At 43.1% G+C, this 26,669-nt stretch overlaps 1 protein-coding gene across 5 annotated transcripts in view; it reads left to right on the top strand.

Annotated features, from left to right (window-relative positions):
* The window catches only part of chrm2a (cholinergic receptor, muscarinic 2a), a 125,894-nt gene that overhangs the window by 47,493 nt on the left and 51,732 nt on the right, over positions 1 to 26,669 (top strand). For 3 of the 5 annotated variants that reach the window (XM_056424417.1, XM_056424416.1, XM_056424418.1), the window contains exon 2: positions 20,821 to 22,353. The exons of 1 other annotated variant lie outside the window; for it this stretch is intronic. In XM_056424417.1, coding sequence (XP_056280392.1) covers positions 20,862 to 22,353 — 1,492 coding nt within the window. In that variant the 5' untranslated portion in view covers positions 20,821 to 20,861. Of the gene's footprint in view, positions 1 to 20,820; positions 25,957 to 26,669 lie in introns of those variants that run through there. One more of the 5 variants, XM_056424419.1, reaches the window with a different exon arrangement.

Consider the following 26,669-nt stretch of genomic DNA (forward strand, 5'->3'; position numbering starts at 1 on the left):
CGCCTGGCTTTTGCTTCTACTCGCTTCCTCGTCATTGCAGGCAGCGGCACACGGCGCTTAGCAGCGGTTTAGCAAACCCGCTGTGACGTGAAAAGCCCGACGGCGTGGGACTCGCGTGATTAAAGCCACTTTAATACTGCGTCATTGCGAGGAGGAAAAAAATAATAAACACACGATAACAACAGATTTTGACAAAAGTCATCGCTTTGGGTCACGGCCCCGAAAAAACCACATTTGATCCCCGAACACTCAGGGCTCATCGAAATTTGCAGAGTTTTGGTCCCAGCTGTTTGCTGTTGCAGTCTTTGTTTCAACAATGACTCTCATCCACTCATAAAGGAAGTGCAGATCAAGACAGTCCTGTGCGAATACTAAAATCTGAATGTGTTTTTGTAAATGTAGAAGTCAAGCCCATATCCTCAATATTTAATCGGTCTTTGCTATATAATCTACCAACATTGTCACAGCTGCACAATATTACTTTCCCGAGTTTGAAGGCAGCAGAATTGAAGTTGTTACGCAACACGACGGCAGCTCTTCCGGATGAATATAGCTCCTGTGTGCGTGGCGGCTAACTCCTACGAGTCCTGCCGGCTCATATGGGCGTAAACAGATCAATAGGCCCACCTGAGAGATGGATGCTCACCTCCTCCGAGGAGCCGCGATCAAGCCGAGTCCACAAAGCCCTCCTTTCAGCGGCGGCCTGATGACGCTAATGGGGCAGCAATGCTCTCAGGGACCTTTTATTACACTCATTAGGCCAACAACCTCAAATATAATGTCCTAATCTGATTATGAGATGGACACAGCTGAGCGGTGAAGGACATAACAGACAGAGAGAGAGAGATAGAGAGAGAGAGAGAGGTATGAGAAATGGGTTTTTGTTGTTCATGAATCCAAATGGCTAAATTGCTCAGAACTGGCAGTGTGCTCATGCGGATTTGTGCTAAAATGTCATCTGTAAGAGGTTCATGGACATGTGAAGTGTCCTCGAAAAAATTAGGCCCTTTCCGAGTGCACTGTGGACAACTGACAGGCAACTGATAGGACTACTCGCAATATTCGGTCCAAACTGAATACGCAGGAGGGTCAAAGATGTATTTATTTTTCAAATATTGCTCACTAACAGTGCATTACCCTTTTAGCCCAAGTTAGCTTGGAATATACGTATCTTTTTTTAAACTTTCACTTTCTTGCCAAAATCCGTTGGGTTCATCTTTGAGGTCGAACATCTGTTGTGAATGCACTTCCCTCCTTCTAAAGCATTTGCATAATTAGTTTTGGGCATTGTCTACATCCATGTTGGCTATCGCATAATAAGCTTTCTTTGGTCGTTATGGTTTGGAATTTGCCAAGATACGTGGTAATCAGCACCTGGAATGTGCATTGAGTGCTTCTGGCCATTAGTGCACTATGGAGCAATATTTTACAAGGTGCATTATGCATTCACCATTCTCTCAGCTCATACCTACCTTTTATAAATTAAACCAGTTTAAACCAGTTTATGATTCAGCATCACTCTGAGAGAGATGTGTCACGACTAAGAAAATAACCTCAGTGATTGGTCATGAGGATCATCTCTGATCTGGAACACGAAGCTTGAATTACAAATAAAACATTTGGAGTTATGACAATCCACTAAATGTGCAATGTAAACACACTACCAAGTTGGACTGTGTTTTATAGCATTTTGTTTGTGCTGTATTAAGGATTAAAAGTCAGAATCCCTTTTTTCACCATTTCTGTGTCATTAAGTGTCATGATCGAATTCATGACACTTAATGTGGGGAAATAAAATCACACTTTTTTGTGGATTTATTTTAAGATTTGCTAGAGCATCTGTCTGATGAACGAGCAGCCACAGGCTAGCTTGTACTTATGATCCATCACTGGCTCATTTGCAAATCAAAAAAGCTGACCAGACAGAAACTATATTTAGTCATATAATCATTTATCAAGCAACAGGTCTGTTTCATTCTAAATTCCGTTGAAATGAGCCTTTTAGAAACACTTCAGATTATGGAGTGCATCATTTTTCAAAGCAAGGGCAGGTCTTCTAACTCCTTACAGAACAACATAATGCACCTCAGCTGTGAAATGTATCATCTGATCCAGGCCAACCCAAAATCCATCACTTCCTCTGGGATAAAACCTGCCGTGATGGATACCACCGCCCCACCGTGCTGTGAGACGAGAGTGCCACTTTGTGTGTGTGTGTGAGTGTGTGCGTGTATATAGACTACACTTCATTTAGCACTGATCCACAGGGGAGCCAGGGGAAATCAGAGATAAAGAGAGAGAATACACAAACAAATCAAAAGCATTAAACCAAGCAAAACAACATAGGTTTTTTATTTAAAAAATAAATAAAAAAAGGACCTTTAAACCTCCATTATCCACCTCAAATTAAATGTTTTCGTTGGTAAACTCCTACCATTATGTAGGGAGGTATTAAAATGGAAAGTATAAACAAACTGGCTGCCAATAACTGATACAGTGGAAATCAAACATATTTTTTTGTTGTTGCACTGGAGAAAGTGTGTTGTTACCCCCAAATTAGAAGTTCCTCCAACACTTTTATTAGGCAAATCTAACTCAAATTTCTTCCACTTTCAGGACATCCTTCGTGTGCATATTTAAATGTAAAATCTATTTAACCAGGAAATGCCTCATTGAGATTAAAAATCTCCTTTACAAGAGCATATAGACCAAAACTATTCCTCATATCTTCATACGACCACACCCGCCATCTCACAGTCCTTAGATGATCTAATTAGAAGTATACAAGCTACTGCACAGCTCAGAGAAGGTACAAGTCCACCAGATTCTGGGGGTCACAAGCGGCGCTTTCCTTTTGAGTAAACAGACTGTAAAGATTGGGAGAATACAAACACAGATGTTATTGCACAATCCCAAATGCATTCAAATGTAAAACGAGACATGCAGAGAAATAGGTTAATGCTTGGCTGCGGCTTCATATTTAGCATATCGAGAGGTATACATTTTATCATTCATATACATTCTTTCAGCAAGAAGGTAAACATTTGCCAGGTCAGTTAGTGAACAACATATTGCTAACCTTTTCTTATCGGCCTTTTTTCAGCTTCCAGGCAAGTCAAGAATTCTAAAGTTTGAAGGAACGTAGTGTGTTTACCTGTGTAGGTAGTATGCCGATCTGTCATTATGTCTGCGGTTATGGAAGAAAAACATCGAAAAAAAGCCAAGTTGATGGACTATGGGTGAGTAGATTGGAAAGGAAAGGTTTTAATAGAGTGTTTGGTGTCAGCTGCCTGCAGATACACCGGCTCCAGTGATATCAGTTTAGGCTTATTTTGATGAAGGGAATTATTGTGTTGTGAAGGAAACACATTAATCTCAATATCTAATATCTTTTCAAATGATAAAAAGATGAATCACCAAACACACGCCCGATACTAGACTTCAGCCAGAAACAACACGGGTTTGTGGATGTGGTGCATTTCTGGTGAGATCTAATTGAAGCACCTAAAGACTGAGTGCCTGCAGCTGTGAGATCGGTGGGAGGAGTCAGAGTTGACGTTTTGCACACTGAGGGAGTCTTGAGGCTTTCTGCACAACGGTGTAAAAAAAACCCACCTGGAACCTTTAGTCGGTTGAAAGTACCTCACAGGTGTTTTAAAAAAAATGTATTTACCTCCCTTTTAACCCAGTGGTTCTTCACTTTAGAAACATATTCATCCATCACGTCTGAAAGGTTTCTCGTTGGACGGCGCATCGTGGAGCTCCATTGGTAATCAACCACGTGCATTTGGATGCAATATTGCAGCTTGACATTTTCAATTGAATAGAATAGAAAACAGCTATAGAAATTGCAAAAGGTTGGACTGAAGAAAGGGCGAGAAAAGTCCACAATGCTTCTGGATGCTGTGTAGATATTGAGGCTGTAAAAAGGAGATGATTCAAATCCTAAAAATCCGGAGGCACCAGAAGCTAAAAGATTCATGAAGTGAGGATTCAGTCAAATCTTCTTTGAATGAGTCATCTTTTTTGCTTTACATGCGCCTTATCTATTAAATACAACAGTTAAAATCCAAATGATAGCATTCATATTAATAAGGGAGTGAGGCTAAAGGACTTAGTAAAACCATTACAATCCATTGCTGCAAAAGCGATAAAGTGGCCACATATTGAGAAACCACTTCCAGCAAATTCAACAAAGTGCAATCTTCCCTTTCCTAGAATTTCAGCCACTCTTTCGCTTTCAACAACTTTTACCTTTTTAAAACCAAACAAAGGAATGATTGCTCATCGACTTTGAATGAAACTGCCTGCAAGCCTGACACGATTACATTGCAGCAGGCCATCTAAAACCCTTACGCTCTTATTTGCTTATTGGTAGTCTATATGCAGATTATTCCACTTATTAACAACGCATATGGAGTAAATTAAACCAAATGATTTCACTCTTGTAAACAAGTGCAGGAAACCAGATATCTCTGCATAGCCAAGTAGCACACTCCCTTTTTTTTTTTTTCCCATTCTCATAATGGGCTGTTACATTGTGGTTTTCTGATCCCCCACTTTCACCTCTTGTGTTTGACTGGCACCATGATTACATAATGATGAGCGGAGACAGACTTGAATCTATTCTCCAGAGACAAGGAGGTTCTCGTCCTTTCACTGCGGTCAATTATCCTATTTTTTTATTTTTGTTTCTGTAATCGGGACTCATCTGAATCAAATTACAACAAAAGGAGATCAAGATCCGCCTTTTTTCCCCCAGTAAATTATAGACAATGACAAACTTTGAGTAGAGATGTGGCATGAATTCATTGGAATTAATTCAAATTCATTATCGTCACTGTCACACTTGCGTAGGCACTCTAACACTCAGAAGCTGTGCTCAGTCTGTTAGAAGTGAAGTTTGAAGAGGCTCCCTTTTAGATTTTTTCGAGGTCAGGTTTATCCAATTAGGCGGAGAGTAGAAAAAAAACTTTATCCCATTAGAAAAAAGAATCACTTAGAACCAAAACAGCCTTCATTATTAATACAGAGGTGCCTGAAACCCAATTTGCCATGCAACCGTCCCTCCTGCTCCGCCATACGTGGCATCAATTTCCCAATCAATCAATCAATCAATCAATCAATTAAAAAGTGTTCCATTGCAGCTGTAAATGTATTGTCTGCCAGTCAAAAGAGACTCAATTTATGATAGCGTTTAAATATTTAATGGTAACCCACCTGATCGGTGACATCTGCATTTAAACAACTGGGGTGGACCACCAATTTAAATCGGCTGCAGCGCACGCCGTGAACCAGCTGTGGCGTCCTTGCTGCTCTGTCTAAAGCCCAGTTCCCTGTATACAGTGTGTGTGTGTGTGTGTGTGTGTGTGTGGACATTCTCTTATCTAAATACTTTTCCTCTGCATAACTTCATGTTTGTTACCTGTTGGCTGATTACAGCGATGTTTATTCCTCTGCTCGTTGGCAAATAATCCCTTCAATATATCCCCAACTGGCTTCATTAACTTCGACGTTTCTAATCAAGATAAGTGGAATTACACTGAGGCAACAAAACAACACAAACACACAGAGGAGCACTGCAAACAAAACCCATTCTTCAAATGTAGTTATCAAGTATGCATATGTATGACCCTGTGCAGCCTTGGCATCCATCTCCAGTCTAGATATAAAGCAGGGATATGCTATTTTTACTTCCAAAACGAAAAAGGAGAACGATCTCTTCTTTTGTTACTGTGTATACATATCTCAATTTCCCAATGTGTATTAATAATTTAGAGGTATGTGCTAGTTATATATCAAATCTAGTAAAAGAATAATAATAAAAAGAGCTGATCAGCTGAATCTGGCCACAGAGACTCTGGGATCAACGTTGCATTTTTAAATTCCGGATTGGCGGTCTTCTTTGTTTGCTTCTTCGCTGCCTGTGGTGCAGATGACGACACGTCTGCAACAGACTGAATCATGTGTTCGAGGTAGACGGCTCATCAAGATGAGTGACAAGTGCCGGGGCAGAAATTTCACCAACGGAGGGGGGGGGGGGGGAGAAGTTGGAAGACGCTGGTAAATTATCTTTGCCGAGATGAGAAGGTATACAGTGCAGCTCTCACGTCTCACATCTCAGCACTTTGAAACGTGTTGAACTTCAAATCGAGTTGATATCTGGAAGCGGGGGTGGCTGTGTTGCAGAGTTAAGGCTGAGCACCAACCATCCTGGAGTCCCGGTGCTGCTCCATATGCTGCAGGTCGTTGGGTTGTAGGTGTAATCACAGCGTATCATGTCTATTTATGAGCCATAATCTTGTTTGGAGGACGACTGCCAAAAAACAATTCCGTGAGAGCTAAAAAGGCACTGAAGTACCATATTGGCCCAATTCTCTAAATTAGTATGGTGATAAAGATGCTATATCAGAAATTTAAAGCGTATCTAGGAATCGAGGAATTGGCCCCCTACTTGGCTCTCCACCTAGCCGCCCGGCGGCTAACGATGCTGACGGTGCAGACGGAAGCAAAGGTGCAGACGCAGATGATGGTGTTAACCTGCATGGGGCTGCACCGTGGTTGGGGATGGAGCTATCGGTGCTAACCGCTGGAACTTGCATGCACAAAGAGGCATGATCAGCTCCATAAACAAAGCACAGAGAAGCCTGTTCTCATCCCCTATAGGTGTCCATTAACGGCTCTTTTGTCATACCCCTCGGCGTATATTTCTTTTTTTTATTCACCTAACGCAAAGAAGTGTTTTTGTTTGAATTCCCAACGTTAACCACGTGTTTACCGCAACCACAGTGAATAGCTGGGCTGCCGACTGCGTTGGAAAGTTACGGGAAGGGTCCTACCCAAGTGTCGGTACACGTCCACTATCTTTACATAGCAAATAGGAATAGTTGTTTGCAACTATAGTAATGCCATCAGCATTAGATGGATGCTGTTAACATTACTGTAGGTAGATTGTATGAGAATAGTCGAGGACTAAGGTAGGTTCCTTGAGGTACTCCAATCTTAACATAGTTTCGGCTCTTCAGAAACGTATGTGTGAATACACGGACACTGCATCCATATTTTTTTTTACCACTTGATGGTTTGAGACATGAGATGAATACAGATGGACAGTATGGAAGAAAAAAAACATGTTTCTGAACATTAAAGCATGTAATTATGTTCAATCAAAAACTCAAAATAAGAGCATAAACCTGAAAATTAGTATGCTATATCCCCCAAGCCAGTTGCTGGTTATTTACAGAGTATACACATTAAATGTATTCATATTTGCCACATTGAAGAACAAAACTCATAGTATTCACTAAGAACATGTAGGCAGCAGAAGAAACTTACACACTTTACAAACTCACTTTAGTTTAGTTTATTAACTGTATCCCCATTAACTTTAACTGCATTAAGTCTTTAAATTGATTACATGATTTAAAAAAGCCCTCATTAAAGCTGTCGGTCAACGATTGGCCTTTTCAATGCATTTAAGCTCCAGACGACATGTCATGAAAATGTACCAATTAACAAAATCCGGATTGACGACAAATTTCCTTAGGCTGATTCTCTTTTGCATGCGCTGATGTCAAATGGCCGTAATCAGTGTCGCGTCTGCTAATGAATGTTTAGTTGAAAGAGTTTGATTGTCTCGAGGCACCATGTTTTCATCAGATGTTATGTTTGTTGCTCCAGCAATGCGAAACACCAATTAGCCACGTTTTATTGGTGGAGAGTGTTTTTTTTTAAACAAAAGTCCAGTGTGGCATACTTCCCCTGAAAGATAAAATATGTCTGTCTGAGCACAAGGACATGAGATACTGAGAGCAAAATGGGAAGACAAACTTAAAATGAAAGGCTAATTACAGAGCTTGACACCTCTTGCTTTCAAACAAAGCCTTTTTTCTTGAACATTTCCACAGTAACTCCACAACAGGTGCTTGGTGTGGGCGCAAGTGGCTGTGTTGGCATGTGATGTCTGACCGTTATTTCAAGGACATTGCTTCATTCGATGGACAGCAATGATGTAACTCACGTCTGGAATGAGCAAACCACAACGTTGGCAGGTTGCTTCAAACTGAGAACACTGCCTGTCAGTGATATCAATCCTGCGTGTCGAGACGTACGAGAAAAACAGATGGCGTAAATAAATCCAATACGATGCAGGGTCATGCCTCTTGTCTCTCAAATTGCGTCATGCATTCTCCAGCAACAACACCGAAATGCCCCTCGCAGCACGCCAGTAGCTCTTTCTTGTGTGGTCCTGTGATCATTATTTATCATCTTTTTTTGTTGTTGTTTGACTTCACAAACCTCATTAATCTAAGCAGTCACCATTATGGATGTTTATTCCAGATGGGACAGCCTCTCGAGGCAATGCAAATAAGTGAAGGGTAGATTGTGAAGCTGGAGTATTTAAAATACATGTATAATTTATGACATCTGTGAAATATAGTGTAGTGGGTAGATGGGTGGAGGCTTATTAAACTGCAGTTTGACAACACTTGAAAAGAAGCTAAGAAGTGGCCTCCAATAGGGCTAATTCTAGATTGTTGCAATAAACCTAGATTAGAAGATATCTCTCCCGTAGAATTTCTTTTGGTGTGTTTTAAAATAGAGAAATAAAACGACACCTTCCTCTAACCCAGGGGTGGGCAAACTTTTTGACTCGCGGGCCACAATCGGTTCTAAAATATGACAGAGGGGCCGGGCCAGGAGCATTTGGACATGCAATGTAATTTATTAAACCTGGAGATTGCGTCTTTTTTTATACATTTCAATTTAAGGTGCAAAGTTAAAGTAATCAACATTTACTGGAAAGAGATCAATGGAATCACTTTCAACATTCAAAACAAATTATTACCCAACGAAATACTCAAGCTCAATAATTTCTAATTGTTTTAAACCCCGCAAAATAATGGACGGATTGTCCTGAGAGATGGACTGTATTAAATATCCTGCCTGCAGCAGAAACTAGAAAGGGGTCTTTAAAGTGAGGGCGATGTGCGGCATCATCTGGTCAGCATGTGTATGAACCCTGTCACAAACAGACTGACAGCGCTTTACTCGAGAAAATATGACCCTAAAGCTGACAATTGAAGTTCGATTTTTAAAAATTATTCATATCTCTTCTGAAAACACAACTTTTCTCATGTAGACGAACTGTTTTGGTGTTTGAAATTGGTTTACCAAAGGTCATAGGTTCACAAAAGCAGTGAAGTATCTGAATACAATGCTAGATACATGTAATTGCACCTGTCCATCCTGGAGAGGGATCCTCCTCTGTTCTCTCCTGAAGGGTTCTTCCCTTTTTTCCCCTGAAGGGTTATTTGGGAGTTTTTCCGGATCCGATGTGAGGTCAAAGGTCAGGGATGTCTATATGTACAGATTGTAAAGCACTCAGAGACAAATTTGTGAAATTGGGCTCTACAAATAAACTGAATTGAATTGATTTAAATAAATGAGGAAAACCACATTTTGTATTCCCGTTTTTTGAGTAAAAATGATGTGGTCTGTCACACATTCACCAAAATGATAAAGATGGGACTGAGAAATAATTCATATTGCAGATAAAGTTTCATGGGGTGTGCGCAAATAAAAAATGACCATTAAATTTTTTTTAATTATAAATATGTATTGTACATTAAAAAAAATTAGAAATTTCTACATTACATACATGTTGAGAAATAGAAAACAGAACACAACTATTGACAGACTATTTACACAGGGGTGCTCAATACGTCGGTCGATCGCGGCGACCTGCCAGTCGATCGCGGCGTAGTATTGGTAGATCGCATGACATAAAAAAAAATTGGCCCGCCCCCCTGTCACTTTCTCTATAGCGCCACATTACAGCAGAAGCATGTCATTTCTGTCTCTACGTGTCGCGTTAACAGTCCTCTGCCCCCGTCTCGTGCGCCGCGGAGCTCCCGACACCGGTTTGCGCGCATCGGGACGGACGGAGCAAAGAAAAAGTCACTAGCCCCCCCCCCGTTGGTCGATCGCCCTGACTTGGTCACATAATAAGTAGCTCGCATGCTGAAAAAGTGTGAGCACCCCTGATTTACAATATGGCTTCACTATAATAACACCATGTCATCGTGTCACGAGACCTCTCTGATGGCCGGGTAGGTGGAGCTGCAGGCTGCGCTGCAGGCGCTGGTGAATCCTCTCTGTAAAATACAAGACTAGTCAGCACTGCGCACACGTTACGGACACCGTGACACGTAACGTGTAGTAAAGACTCTTACCCGGTCCAAGTGGCTCTCTTCTGGCTGCGTGTTCCTCCTCGTGGCTCTGCAGCCCCTCCAGGCTCCGCGCTGCTCGCCAAAATCACTGCGGCTGTTTCTAAATGAGCTTTACCTGTGTGGTGGGCGGGTCCTTTGTGATTTACTGAGTGTTCATTGGTTGTTTTTTCCCCAAAATGTTGACAGACAAACGGATTGACAAATCACGGTGAAGGGTTTCGTGTGACGAGTTCTTTCCGCGCCAACGCACACCGGAAGTAAACAAAGTCGCGATTTGGAAAAGTTCGGCGGGCCGGATTAAAAAGCCTAACGGGCCGGATGTGGCCCGCGGGCCGTAGTTTGCCCATGTCTGCTCTAACCCAACCCCTCAGACTGAGAAGAAAGAAAATAATCGAAAGTGGATGAAACACAAACACCAAAAGTAATCAAATAAAAAAGGCAGGAAAATTGTTTAAAGTGCTTACTTCAAAGATGCATTGAGAATCAGTTGGGGTCCAGAGAGGTTGAAGTCATTACCAATGAGATAACAGGCTGTCATTTTGTTTGTAGAAACTGGCAGAAGAAGCCATTCAGGAATATCTCACCTCTTTCTAACGAAAGAAAAGAAATAATGTGGACGTCTTCCGTCTATGAGTGAGGAAAAGGCAGCAATATTATCTATCAATTACTATTCTATTCTATTCTTAGTGAGATTGGCTGGAATAAAGGGTCCACAGATGGCTATAAAGGGGCTTTGCCTAACGTATTAAAGAAACAAGACCAGAATTTAGCTTTTTTCTTAAAAGAGAAAAACATACGAGTGCATTATCCGATACATCTATCACAGGTATCACGAGGTACCAAGAAACAATCGCATTAACATGAAAACTGTCAAAACATTGTAGATCCCTCTCTAAATAGGGCATTGATTTGCAGTACAAGCTTTGTAAAAAGCCAGTCAGGTATACCATTACACCGTTGCTAATCTATTCTCTTCAGCTGATCAATGAGACGGAATGACAAGGAAATCACATCTGAAAAGCCACATAAATGGGTCCTATCACAATGTGCCCGTCTGGGTGGCGCGTGGCTCGACAGGCCATCAGCTTTTGAACGCTTTGAGTTTCGGTCACGCCGCAACCATTATTCGGATCAAGGTTGACTCCCGTGAATTATCATCCGTCAGCTCCATTGACAGCGACACTGCCGGGGTGATGGCCACTTGCGTCGATGCTGATGGCCACTTGCGTCGGTCGGACTGTGGCCCATTGCGTTGTCCCGTCTTATCCGACTTTGCTGAAGTTGCCTCTTTACAAGTGTGACACAGAACTCTCTGCAAGTGAACAACCACAGAGATGCTTCATACATCAGTGGTTCCCGGACCGCGAGTCCCACAACGCTCCGCTGACAGTTCGTTTTCGTCGACTGGCTTTTTGGTTCGGCCGTTGCATTTAAAGAACACGGGAGACAGGCATGAAATGAATGCATATTGCGATGGAAATCGTCATCTGGCCGACCGTAACATGTGAGAACTTGAACAAGTACTGTAAAGAGGCACAATCTGTCCCGAGGGCAACATAGCATAGCGAAAGATGGAGTGTGTGGGGGATGGGTAGCCAAATACCGAAACGATGAAGTGGAACAAATCCAACAGGCACAGACTTTATCTCGTTCCCTTCGCCTACCCGGCCTTTTTTCCATTGTTGCTATCTTTCTCTATCTTACTGAGCGCCACAGCTTTCTATCGGGGGATGGTGCCAGTGTGATACATCACAGGCAGGAGACACATGCAGGGTGGGACAAGGACAGAGCAGTAGCAGGGTGACGGTGATGCCGGCAGAGCGATTAGGAGTGCTTAGACAGGCATGCTGATTCACAGAGTGCCATTATGCTCAGACAAGTGGCAGAGGCACCCATCATGTCCTCAAGATGGAAATGTAAAAAGGGACTTAACGTTGTATCAGACATAGCGCTAGGTGTTTATACGGAGGACATGACCATATGAGAGACATGACCACCATGTGATTCAGTTGAGTTAGAGCTGAGATCTAAAGGCAATGAACCCAAGGCGACACAAAGAGCAATTATGAAAGTTTTTTTTTTCAAAAGCCAGTTGCAAGAGTGGAAACATCTATTTCAAAGAGAAAAGTGCCGTTCTCTGCTCTCCGCAGGTCACTGACCTGCCCGAGCAGACTAGCATGACCTGAAGGATGGATCGACATGTGATGTGAGATACCGCGATCTTGTGATATTGCGAGAATCCAACTGTCTGGCTTCAAGTCATGCGCGTCTGTCCAGCCAGCCAGTGGACGGACGAATCGGTGCTGACCTATGGAGAGAGAAAAGAACGACACTTTTCTCTTTTGAAACGGATGTTTTAACATCTTGTTACATTGCGAAAATCCAGCTGTAGTGCAAGGTCATTTCTACAGGTTAAATTACCTTTTATATCACTGATATATGACACAACAATCCATAGTTGTGGCTAAAGCCACCATATTATCCATGCTTTCAAAAGCATGAATTTATTCTAGTGCATGAATCAAAGGAGTTCTCTTCAGACTGGAATTGAAACCGCAATGAGACACCAACTACGACGGACCAGGTCTGTGTGTCGTATCACATGACCTTTCTCCACTGATCCCCAATGACTGAACACTAACAATGTGCTCGACACCTTTTTGAGAAGCAGTTAAACCTCTTTCACACTGAGAGTGACATCAGCGGGCTTATGTTCTTCCCTCCGAGCACACTCAAAGGGTTAGTTGTAATAGCTCATCGGCCCGAGTTAAAATGCCCGGTCAAAAAGGCCGTCTGCCTGGAGAGCTGGCGGCACGGTTCGATCCACTCGCCGTGCAAAGTCTGAGAGCTCACTTGCATAACACAGCTTCTCATAATCAAAAGGCAACGCTGCAATAATTGAAGGTGACCGCTGCGGACGATTTATTTTGTACTCCTTGCCATCTCAAACTCTTCAACAAATCAGAATTTAACGATGTATATTTCTGTAACACCTAATCCATTCTTTTCCTCTAAATTTCCATACCAGCCGTTTGCGACGCCATACTGTTGTTCTGTGGTGGTGGTGGCAGCAAAGAGCAGGGTTTAATTGAACAAAGCCTGGGAGAGCAGCAGGGTTCTGCTTCACCTGCGTGAGGCGACTACTGAGCCACGACATAAATGCAGCAGTACGGTGGAGCCTCCGTGTCGATGCTCTATGTGAAAATCAGTAATAAGCCAGCAACTGCCGGGAGAGACTAGTGGGGCCAGCTCATTGCCATGCATAGTTTAAAGAAGCAGGCACAGCAGGGGAGTCCCGGAGGCATCATAGGAAAGAAAACAGGCTATATTTTAATTTTAATGGTGGTGTGCATAACTTGGGAAATGCTCTTGGCTGATCGCAAACAACAGGATAAGTCATCATATTGCCACATGCAATGTGGTACATTATAGTGTTAAACCTCAGCAGTGACTCCATTGCCTTTTGTATTTCATCCGTATCGCAGCCTGACATTCTAGAGGTCTGTCAAAGATGATTTAAGATTCAAGTTTTTTTTGCCATTTGTGTTTAGACCAACAGTCCAGACACATACAAAATATAGTGCAGAGCTCTCTGAGACAACAGTGTAAAAAGAACACTATAATAAGAAAGAATTAATACAAAATATAAAAGAATACACTATACAGGTGGTGGTGGTAATATGTACAAGATCAAGAAAGGTGCTAATATGCACAGTTTTGGATACAGTTTAAATTACAGATAATATGTCACATATTGCACATAAGTATAGTATACAAATGCCCTTGGTGTCCAGCGGAAAAATGTTTGTCATGTTTCATCTTAGCGAGACACCTCGGACCGTTTCAATGAGTATATAATAAAACAGGAAATGTCTAACTTATGATATCCATGAAGGTTCATAGAGGCCTATTAGATCAAGGTTGCTTACAATAGCAGATATTTGTGCCGATATTGGAAACACAGCTGACGTTGGCTTGAATTATATAATAAGAAACAAACTCTCCTTTTTGAGATTCAGACTCACGGAATAAGTGCAAGGTGGGTCGACAGCTTACACGTCCACTCTTGAGAAGCAATTCTGATTATAAATATGGAAATGTGCTAATTAAAGCCAAATCAACGGAGGATACAAGGTTCAGGGACGTGGGTACGTTTTCTGTATGAAAGGCAACATTTAATGTGAAGGGAAAAAGCGAGATAGTGAGCGCTTGAGGAGGTAGCGTGACGGTGCTTCAGGGTCTCTCTGGATGAGAGGAGAAAATTGACTCGTCTCCCTTACTTTCCCAGTTTGCTTGAGGACTTTGTTCAGTCATTACTGGCTGAGCTCCAGTGTTGTTGTTGTGGGTTTTTTTGCAGCCCAGAAGGCTGTGGATGTTTCCCAGACAGCGTGGCATCAGAACTGTCACCAATGGTTAGAACTAGGAACTTTCCAAAGACCTGCATCTGTTCAAAATATGTAGTCTTGGCTCTCACCATTTTAATCTATACTTGGCAGAAAAAAACATCTTAAAATGTTGTGTATCTAACAGATTTGTGGGATGAATGTGGCAGCTTACAGTGAACCGGAGTCGTTGGATAGGCTGCCTGGCTGAGCTGCAGAGGTCATAGTATGTGACACTGTCATTTTTCACAGATGGCGTGGAGGCTGCCATAGCGCAAAGAAAAAAAATAGCAAAAACTTGGAATATCAATAAGCTGATCTCTGAAGCTGGATAGAGGGCACCTTCAAATGACATCTATGCAATGTTGAAGATAATTTGCAGTAAATCAGTATATACGTCATTTCTATGAAGTGGCACCTAAAGGTCACATTGAAAGAATTATGAGCATCTTGCTGTCGGGATGCGAGACAAATCATCAAGATACATGAAAAGGGAACCGAGCAGTCGCTTGGTCTTGATTTCTGGCCAAGGCCCGTATTCACAGGCCCTCTTGCTGTATTCATAGGCAAAATATGTGCTCGCAGAAAGCCATGCAAATTCTCCAGTGTACGTTTTGAACTCATTCCACTCGCTTGGCTCACAGTGACACATGGCCACCTCCAGGTCCTCTGGGGAATCACAGGGTAGTTTGACTGTGCAGATTATCATAGTTTGTTTTTCCACCCAGTCGAATGCCATTTCCTGCTCGTTAACTCCCCATTAACTTCATATCCACTTAACTCGAGCACTGCCAGGGAGGACTCGGTGTGAGAGGCGTTGTCACACCTGCAAAGAAGAGGCCGTACTTGTACTTGCAGAATTAATTGTATTAACATTTAATAAGGTCCTTTTCAAGTTATTCCATAAGGGTTGGATACTACATCTGTCATCATTTCGTTGAGGTTGTATGACCCTGGGGAGGCGGGGGATAGGTGCATGTGTGGGAGGGCGAGCAATACCAACTAGATGGAATTGGGTTGATCTCAATACCTGGACAGGTTTTGAGTTGCCAACAATGAGAGATGCCCGCCAATGGTCGCAATGATGACACTCACAAGGACCCAACTGAGATCCACTGTGTTGTGGGTCATCGCTATAAACCTTCTGGTCCTTGATGGGACCTAAGTCCATGTTTGTGGGCTTTGGGCTCTCTCTTGTTACTGTTCTGGGATTTTCGTGAACAGAATCTCAAAGCACTGGCGTAGTACTTGTTGCTACTGATTCAGCGACAGATGTGCAGCAAAGTGTAAAGCAGCTGGGGGGAGATACACATTTGGTTAGTAACTCCCAGTGTGAGGCCCTCGTCCTGTGTGCTGGATTGCCATTTTTTTAAAGGTTGAAAATAAACTTGTTGACATCCAAAGGGAGTTTTTAAGTGTAATCCCGAGCTCATTTAAGTTGGAAGGGGCCTTGTGTTCTGACCTGAATGCCTCCTGGGGGGTATACCCCTAAAATGGTTGCGATTCAAGAGGATTTGCCTCATCTTTTCTGGGCAGGGACCAGTATGCTGGAGGCTAGAGCCTGGGGAGGAGGACGCCTGGCCCACTTTGTTTAGCCCACTGCCACCCTGACCCAGTACCCAAATATAGCTATATAGCTTTGATCAGTATCTGTATGAATATTTACACTGCATTTCTACTGACCCTGAAGATCTGTCCCATACAGTCTGATACCCCTGAGACAGGAGAGAGATAGCTTGAGGAAATGAATGCAAATGTGTAATTATACTTCACCAGCTACGAGATTTTGATCATTTTGTAGCCATGTTTCATCAGAACACTGAGATGGCTTATGGGTTTGATGGTTATCGGAACCTTTTTCATTTCCTGCTCAACATGTTTTTTTAATTGTTGTATGCATCTGTGTGTCTGTGTGTCTCAACTCTTTGTCGGTCTAAATAACGGCTTTGTTAGAGAGTAGTGGGATAGTTAGAGCCAAGCAGGAACTTAACTTCATGACAGAGTGCAAAAAGATGTTGAAGAAGAAATATACTTCCTTGTTATGTTGACCAGCCATCAGCAAACCTTCCCCAATGTCATTTTAAATTGCGACTGTTGTAGTTACACCACTTATCTTCACATTATTCAGAAAATGCACTTTCTCTCCAATACGGAAACCTTGAGCTTTGGATAAGCAAGTGGAGTGTTGATTTCTTTTTTTCTAACAACTTGCTTATATTCATAAACCGTAATATCAATGGAGAGAAGCACTGAATGGATCTGCACCCCGTGTGGAGCATCTGTTGTGCAGCGATGATTGGTTTTGCATTTCAGTCATGCTTCTCTGCAAACGGCAAGTAAACGAAGGCCTAACCCTGCACGCTCTCACGGAAAGGGCCAGCAATGGAAATGCATGTAATCATTGAAAAGCAGGTGGCAGGTGCCCTGGGCTTTACCTTGGATCAGTGCTCCAAGATGGCAATGGGAATCTGGACACAAGGAAGGCAGCCAAATGCATCAGTATCCAATAAAAACAATGTTTCTCATATTTCTGCTTGAAGCTACGTCAACAGAAAGCTGACACCCTGTTGTCTCTCCGTGATAAAACTGGTGACCTGTGTAAGTGGTTATTTAGCTTCAGATGAAAAGCAAAGCCGTTGTTGTCTGACTGTCTCTTACTTCGGCACAGTTTTGCATCCGACCCTCCTGGAGCCCACGACAAAAGACAGTGAGGACAGAAGTCATGGCGAAAGGGTGAGGTTGGAGCTTTTATTTTGCTTCCCAGAGGGCATTAGCAATTTTCAGGTCGAGTGAGCCAGCTCCAGGAAAACCGAAGTCTGAACACAGAACAATACTCAAGCTCATTTATTCACGTCCTCCCATGGTAGCCACTGACTCTTTTTTTTTCTCCTTCTTTCTAATACACAAAACAAAAAAGGCCAAATCTAGGATTGCAGAATCTACATTTAACTCTGTGCCCAAGTTTAATAACAATCTTACCTTTTTTACTTCAAGTGCGGTTTATTGTGTAAGTTAGTCCATTAAGAAATGTGACGAGGAAAAATCTGAATATTCATCTCTCTCAGGATATTAATAGGAAGTGTCACTCATGTCGTGCACCTGCAATGACTGCAGTGGAACTGAGACTTGCAGGTACGCTCTATGATTGATAGCTATGCTAAGAGCGCCACCGCTGCTCTCCCCAGGCGACGGAAACTGCACTTGTGCCCAGCAAGCTGGCATGCCAGCGTATGTTCTACCAGTCAACACTGAGGCGAAGACATCTTCCTTCTGTTCAGTACAACTTCCCTATTGTTCCCTGAATCTTAGAGATATGAGATGGAGGTATTTTTAAATGGAATACAACAGGCGCAACTATAAAACTACAGGGTGTCCTTTGAATCCGAAGGGTATGTCTTGTAAAATGTAAGTTCCCATAAAACAAAATTGTAATGTGAATTATGTTTCGAGGGCTCATATTTTGTTGTTTTTTTACTTCACAAACGTTCCTAATGATAATCCATGTAGGCAGGAGGAACGGGTGTATAGGACAAAAATGTTTTTAAAAAAGTAAATATGCTGGTATTTTAATTTACGTCTGTATTTTATTGCGTAGAAAACGTAGTAATTTGTGTGGCCTTGTCCACAGCGAGGTAGTTTTTTTGCGCTTTTATTTGTTTCAATTTAAAGTTTAAAACTGCGAATAATCTGTGATTAAATGTTTCCCTTGAAATGCAATTGAGAATGTAGTTTAGTTGAACATCATTTTGCAGGATGGTTAGCGGAAGATTGATGCCAACGTGGCTGACAATATGTGGCTTTAAAGTCTAGTCTCCCCCTGAGACCTTTTCATAAAACTATGGCCGTTCAAATTGAGCTGAAAAAGGATTACTGCATCTTCAGTGGACTCTCGGCGGGGTGCAGCTTCCGCTGTGTCGTGGCAGAGATTTCAGGTGCGGGACGAGGCTTATGGAAGCCTGGAGGTGGACAAAGGGCACGGGGGGAAGTCAACTGCATGCACTGTGCTTTGGCCATCTTCACTGATCCACTTTACTATTCTAATCCACTTGTCTCAAGCGGGCTAGAAGTGTGTCCCATTTGTATTGTTGGTGTTGTTGAGTATGAAATCGGTGGACTTAAACATTTTATAGGGATTAGTCCAGTTTAGCTCCATGCCTAATGCAGTGATTAGGGATTTCTGGCATAGCAGATAAGTGAATGTTCAGTAGTTCCTCAGCGACAGCGCTCAACTGTTAAAGACCGAAAGCCGAAATGGCAAAGTCTTGGACATGACGACTCTCCATCTGCAGCAGTGTGTCGGCCATAACACTTTATTAACTTTGTCGATGGGGTGATGAAGCGGTTTCACATTGGTCGTTGAATATCAGAGGAAGTTAAACAATCTACTGTCACCATAACATTCACGTCAAGTGTGTCGGTTACATACAGTTGAGGAAATGGTCTGGATAAAATGAATGAAGAATGAAAACGGAAATTATAGCAAAACATAAAGTAGGATTTTAGTGCAATAGATAAAACCATCTTCACTGGTTTATGTTCTTTGGCAAATGAGTCAGCTTTATTTCCACGAGATATACCCTGAACAGACAATTTGGTTCTATCACGGATGAATAAACAGCAGATGTACGTGGGGGGTTTTTATTCACTTTTTTGACAGCGTATATTTCTTTCTCAGCAGAATAGTATTTCCAAAATGCTTGTCGTACAAGTTGAAAACCACAGGCAGAATAAAGTTGGATTACAAAAGGCGGAGCTTTAGGAAAGAGTTACAACATTTCTCCAGCCTGATGAATTCATGTCAAACTGACAAATCATCAGCCTCCAAATGTACCATAAAATCTGACCTACAGCACCAGAAACTGATGAAGAGTTGTGGCCCGGCTAAAGACTAAGAGCAAACTGCATTACTTTTAATACAAAAAGGCTTGTGAAGCAAATCAGTGTGCAAATAAAATCCTCTAAGGTCTACAACACGGACGAATGTTTAAGGTTAAAAGTGAGAACTAGTGGGTCACTTGAGGATCAACATAATGTTTTATAGGCCTGTATGAAGGGAATCTTTAAGTGCACGTTGGAAATGGACCTTTTGAAGTTAAAAAGTCTGCCCCAATTGTGTCATTTATTCCTTTTAAAGTTTTTGTATTGAGCTCTTGGTTATATGGACTGTGTGTGTGTGGTGTATAATTCCACTTTTCCTTCACTTTATAATACTGTACGTGCCAATATGGCATAGTTTAAAGAAAGATATATTCCCGTTCGATGGACGATTGAATAAACTCTAAGTATAAAGGCTTTGGGAACACATTCAAAAGAAATGAAGTTGAGTCATGAGGCATTCTGTGGCCAAAAATGTATCCATCAAAGTGGATCGGCATACAAAAGAACAGCTTTGAGCACTTTGCATGGAAAAAATAAAAAAGGCAAAAGGATGTATCATTTCTGCACGGAGAAATGTGTTGCAAGGGAGCGAAAATTCTCTTTCTCCCGATGGTTAGAATAAAATGTGTTTGATATTAATCTTATATATATAGGGAGAATATTTGTCTTTGACCTGTTCCATGCATCTCATCTTTCATCAGCCATTCGTGTGCAATTAGAGGCTGCAGTCCCTTTTTTAGTGTTTTTTTCTTCTTCTTCTCAAGAATGAAGCAGGTGTCAAATGGGGAGATGTTATTCATGCACTAATTATGAAAAATATCTGTGCCAGGTATCTATGCTTCACATTAACAATGTAATTGGTGGACGCACAATATTGTCAATGTTGGTGCATTGTTTTTCAGATTAGCTAAAAGCTGAGGCAAGGAAAGGTCACATTGCTCACACGGGTGGTTTGAAAAGACAACATAGATTAACATTTTGTGTTGTACCTGTGGAGCATCATTAATCACCATTCCACCTTAAAAGATGGCATCACTTAGTAGCCAATGAATAGATTTAAAAGAATGAAAAGTTGAAGTGCTGTTGATGTCCAACAAGAACATTTCTTTCTCCTGAATTGTTGTCTATTTCTCAAATGTACTTGCCTTAATACTTGGCGTTCTGAGGTGAAAAAGAAGGTGGATTATGCCTCAGTAGCATAATATAACTGTGCTCTACCAATGACCCTGTTTAATGTGCCATTCAGTTGTCTTCAGATGACTAAAAAGCTGAAGCAGACGCAGTCATCTTTTGTACCTGTTCACAAATCTTTGTCTTCTCTTTTCTAGGTTCCATCTGAGTAGGAGGTGGCAAAAAAAGACCAAATGCCATGGATGTATTTAATTTCACCTCCTGGAATGCCTCCGAAGGCAACGGCACAGAAGTTGTGGGAGAAATTGAAAGCCCCTACAAGACTGTGGAGGTGGTGTTCATCGTGTTGGTGGCCGGTTCCCTCAGTTTGGTTACAGTTATTGGAAATATCCTGGTCATGCTCTCCATCAAAGTTAATAGGAACTTACAGACTGTCAACAACTATTTTTTATTCAGCCTTGCATGTGCTGACCTAATTATTGGACTGTGCTCTATGAACTTGTACACCGTCTACATAGTCATGGGCTACTGGCCACTGGGCCCGGTGGTCTGTGACTTGTGGTTGGCTTTGGACTATGTCGTCAGCAACGCGTCCGTCATGAATCTTCTCATCATAAGCTTTGATAGATATTTCTGTGTCACCAAGCCCCTCAGCTACCCCGTCAAAAGGACCACCAAGATGGCGGGAATGATGATTGCGGCAGCCTGGGTTCTCTCTTTTGTCCTCTGGGCGCCGGCCATTCTCTTCTGGCAGTTCATTGTCGGTGGGCGGACGGTGCCCGAGAAGGAGTGCTACATCCAGTTCTTCTCTAATGCCGCGGTCACTTTCGGCACTGCCATCGCCGCCTTTTACCTGCCTGTCATCATCATGATTCAGCTCTACTGGCAGATCTCCAGAGCGAGCAAGAGTCGCGTGAAGAAGGATAACCGCAAGCCGTCCGGAGCCAACGCAGAGCCCCTGTCACCCGGCCAGAAGAGGAACAGCACACCGAAGCCCAACAATAACAACGTCCCGGGGCAAGACGCGGGGCGTCTGCAGAGCCAGAATGCCGACGACGGGGCCAACCAGCACGATGGAAAACTGCAAAACGGCAAAGGGCCTTCCTCGATCACGGCGGAGGGAGAAACGGAGGGAGACGACGTGGCCAGGGAGAACTGCGCCCCAGCGGAGGAGAAGGAGAGCTCCAATGATTCAACATCCGGCAGCGTGGCTGCGTCCATTCAGAAGGATGAGGAGGCCACGCCCTCTACCGCCAACGCCAGCATCGAGGCCAGCCAGCCGCTCCCACGTCAGCGGGCCAAGGCCGGGGGCTCCAAGCTGACCTGCATCAAGATCAAGACTAAATCGCCCAAGGGCGACTTCTACACGCCGTCCAACGCCACCGTCGAGATCGTCCCGGCGTCCGAGCGGCAGAATCACGTGGCCCGGAAGATCGTGAAGATGACGAAGCAGCCTCCCAACAAGAAGAAGAAAGTGCCGCCGTCGCGAGAGAAGAAAGTGACCCGCACCATTATGGCCATCCTGATAGCTTTTGTTGCCACCTGGACTCCTTATAATGTGATGGTGCTGATTAACACCTTCTGCTCCAGCTGCATCCCCACCACAATGTGGACTATTGGATACTGGCTGTGCTACATCAACAGCACCATCAACCCGGTCTGCTACGCTCTGTGCAATGCCACTTTTAAAAAGACATTCAAACATCTTCTCCTCTGCCAATATAAAAATAGTAGGTCAGCCAGATAAATTCGGGCCACTTAGGGGGAAGAGTTGCCTCTGTTTGTGTGTGTGTGTGTGTGTGTGTGTATGTGTTTGTGTGTGTGAGTGTGTGAGCAAGACTGCAAGTGTTCATGTGAAATTACTTTCCATAATTTTAATCCTTTTGTTTTCCGATTTCTCTCTCAATAACCGGTTGTCGCACTTTACACAGATTCAACTGTTGCCAGTTGCTTTTGAGAAGTGTCGTGCAGAAGCAGCGTAGATTACGAAGGTTGGGGGGGAAAGTGGAGCCGGAAGCTCAACAGCGGAGGGAGTATAAAGTACTGACACTGAGCGGATTAAAAAAATATATATCCAAATTAAAAGATAAAAGAGCGGAGGAAGATCTGCGCTGTTGAAAACACAAGAGTTCAAATGGGAAAATAGGGCTGACTGAATTTCCAAACTTAAAGCTGTTTTGAACTTCAGTGGAGATACCTGTAGATACCTGTACATATCAGTGTATACTCTATATTTATGTGTGTGCACATGCGGATGTGTGCTGAGCTCGCAGTATGTGTGAACACTCATCTGTGCCCCTCTGCCTGCCTTCGTCTGTGTGTGTGTGTGTGTGATCCTCATCATGGCACTTCCAACCAGCGACATGTAGAATAAAGTGAGGTCGCTCGTGTAGATTGCCTCTCACCTGGACGCTATCTCATCTACCAATCAGCCCATGAGGGAATAAGTCTCCATTAATACATAGTAGATGTATAAAAATATTAAAGCCAAACTATTCAAACGAATTACCTTTTTACTGATGGTGTTTAAACGTGAGGGTGTGGCTGCCTTTATTCGGCCAAGTATGTCTCCAAATGTCTGCTCACATGCATTTGAATACAACAAATATTAATGTAGTGAATATGGATTAACTTAACTACTATTCTGGATCCTCCAAGATAATGAACCCGCATTGGATTTGAAGAAACACTTGGACATTTTGGGATATAAATCCATTTAAAGTCTTGCAGAGAGAGTAAGATGAGAAGATTGATACCACTCATGTCTGTAGATATAAACCCTGCATACAGTTAGCTTAGCTTAGCATAATTGCTGACAGCAGGTGGAAACGGCTCGCCTGGCTCTCCCCAAACCTTAAAAAAAAAAAATCTATCTGCCGGCACCTCTAAAGCTTTTAAATACCGGGTTATGTGCTGGACTATTTTAACTTTTTTTGGCAGGGAGCAAACGTTGCCTGAAGTCTTGTCGTCACTGTGAGGAAAATCACTGCACCCGGCCAAGAAATAGTCCCTCGCTTAACCATCCAGAAACCAGGATTTGTCATTTTCACTTTTTGTTTTTTTTCAACCAGCCATGTATCATCGTAGAGAATAACCAAACGCGAGAGTTAAAGGACTAAATAGGAACGGGGCGGGAGATTGTTCAGTCGCACTCAGTCCCGTCAGCTTTTACAAGGACGTCTGATGTGTGTTTAGTGGTGGTTTATAGGGACACCTGTGTTTGCTGTCCCCGCTATAGGAAGCTTCCTACTCGGTGAGGGAAACAGGTGGCTGGAGCTCAGAGCTGTGGGAAGGCTGTTTGTGGATGAGTGGGAGACATTGTGTGATTCTGCTGATTGGTGGAATGATGTCACAGTGTATACTGTACTTGATGATTTTGAAGGTGTGTGTGTGTGTGTGTGTAGGTATGTGCTCTTATGTGAGTATACATGCTGTGTTTGCTCCAAGAGTGGAGTTTACTTCTGATCACGAGTTACTTCCTTGTGATTTTGAATAAGGGCTATTTCCGCGTGTTAACTGTTCATGTTTTTACGAACCCATCTCCTTTTTTCTTTTCCTTTCGTGAAATTTTGCGGGCGCGTTAATTCTCGGGTGATCATTTCATTTTCAGAGTAATAAATAGTCGTGTCTTATTTTATTTTGGAAAGAAATGGGGGGGAAATATCTATTTACTGTAAAACACGTTATTCATGCGCCTCATCCATCATTTCAACCCATTAGTCAATTCTCAGTTGCATTAATTTGCCACAGTGGGGGTAGGGGGGCTGCACCGAGTATAGCTCCCTAAGGCGGACTCCTTAAAAAGAGATCTGGGACAGATCCTATAATGAAAACTCACCATGAGGCTGATCAGATTATGGGACGATGTGGAACACCTACATTTGAGATTAAAGATTGCCCATTACACGCTCAGCTTGAGCTTGCATGCCCCACTTAGTGCTCCACTCGGTCCTGATCCTCTTATAGTCTCTACCTCCATATATGAGGTCATGAATGGAATGTAAATATCACATATTCATTAGCTTGCTCTATTATTAATTATCTTAACCTTGGTTCTTGCTACTGCATATTTCTCTGGAAAGCTCCTCTTTGTGCAGAGCCAGTGAAGGAAGAACATCCTTGCACATGCATTCAAATTAAAATTTAGCATGAAGGTAACACACTGATAGTTATATTTCTTTGCTTGTGACCTTCAAAAAAACTTGCAGTGTTAAATTTCCAGGCATCCAGCTCTGGATGCATCTCCAGCATATAGCCGAAACCCTTAGTTTACATCCTCAGATCATACCTACAAGTAAAAAGTTAAGCAAATTTCACTTTACCAAATTTGACTGATTTTACATGTTAAAGTAAACGTACGAATAACTCGTGTTTTTTTTCGTATGAATAAAAACGTAAAGGGCCAGTGTGCAGTATTTAGGGTTTTTTATTGGCAGAAATGGAATATGATATGAAAAGTGTGTTTTCTTTATAACCACCTGGCCTCTAAATCCCACACAGCGGCCATTTTTAACGATCAACAACTCGACCAGCCTGTCTCATCACGCCTGTGTGGATATGGTTCGATCAGATCTGATTGTTGATCGTGGTCGAGCAAACAATACAACCCCAGTCATCCGATTTAAATATATATTTGAAATTCTGACAGGCCCAGTGAACAAAATGACATCACACTAACATGGGAGTAAACGTACTTTCCGGCCCTCTTTCCATGTACTGTTTGTGGATGGTCCATGTTTATCTATCCGAGCAGTTTCAGCGGCAGCCGAGGCATCCATCCGAGTCTGACATCCAACCATCCGTCAGGGTGATAAGTGGAGCCGTGTCTGTCTGACATCCGTCACACGTCTCAGTCGTGGGTAGAGAGCCTTCTAGAATATCGGATTAATCTTTGCTAAGCTGTCGTTTGAGTGATACCAGCAGGAGAGTAAGTGGCTCGCAGCTCCATCGGTGGTCCAGGGGTCCCAGTTTGAGCAGCTGCTTATAGGTGTTTGATGGAAGGTGAAGGCAGTTTATCGCCTCCTGGAGCGGGAAGGGGGGGGAGGATATATCTAAAAGTGGTAATCTCCTCGCCAATGCACTCTAAACATCCGAAGCAAAGTTCTCGCCAACCTCCAACGCCCCACCCCACCTCTTCCCATCTCGTGTTGCCAATCTGGTGGCCGGATGAGAACAAAAAGAAGTTATTGTATCAGGCGTTGTCGGAACGAGGTGGGGGGGGGGGGGGTGACGTGAGAGAATGTGGGTTTATGACGAAAGAAGAACGCGTTGTCTTGTTGCCAGCGAAAGAGAACGGCTGCCCTGCGTGTGAGGGGGATAACTCCCAAGGTGTAGAGTTTGTACGCTTTCCTTATGCAGTCATGGCTACGAGAGGTAGGGGAGAGATTCTGGTTTGTCAGTGAACAAAATCCAAAGCAGAGCAGGAATCACGCTGCTACATGTGGACCATGTTTGGAGAAGCCACAGCCGTCGCTGGCAGGTCAGCCAAGGGTTCCGCTGCAGGAATCTGAGCGTCCCAGACGAAACCTGCCGCCTGGTGTAAACACGGCGCGACGCGGCGCTGTTTACCGTCCCGCCTGTGCTTTTACAGCGGCTCGCTCTCGTGTTGTGCAAACAGAATCCACCGTCTCATCACCATCATCAACATCATCATCATCATCATCGTCATCGTCATCATCGTCAGACCCGGTCCATTCGAATGCACACGTGAACATACATTTCTGTGTCATGTGACCCGAACAAACATCGTCTCTTTTGTGATCACACGGATCACAATGTGCCGTCAGAGCCAGCTGGGCTCCTCTTCACACGGCTTGTGTCAAAGGGCTAAACTCCTTTTACGGAGTACGTACGACATGAAACGTTTGTCAGAGAGGACTTCAAATTTGAAGGTTCCTCTGGCTTCGCTCTCGTGGGAGTGGTGGGGGGGGGGGGGGTGGGGTGGGGGGAGGGTGAAGGTTGGGGAGGGGCTGCTGAGAATAATCTCTGCAATCGTGTGCAGAGGCGGCTGGTTTATCGGAGAGGGAAACATATATAAATATATATA

Source organism: Pseudoliparis swirei, chromosome 10 (genome assembly GCF_029220125.1).
Source record: "Pseudoliparis swirei isolate HS2019 ecotype Mariana Trench chromosome 10, NWPU_hadal_v1, whole genome shotgun sequence".
NCBI lineage: Eukaryota > Metazoa > Chordata > Actinopteri > Perciformes > Liparidae > Pseudoliparis > Pseudoliparis swirei.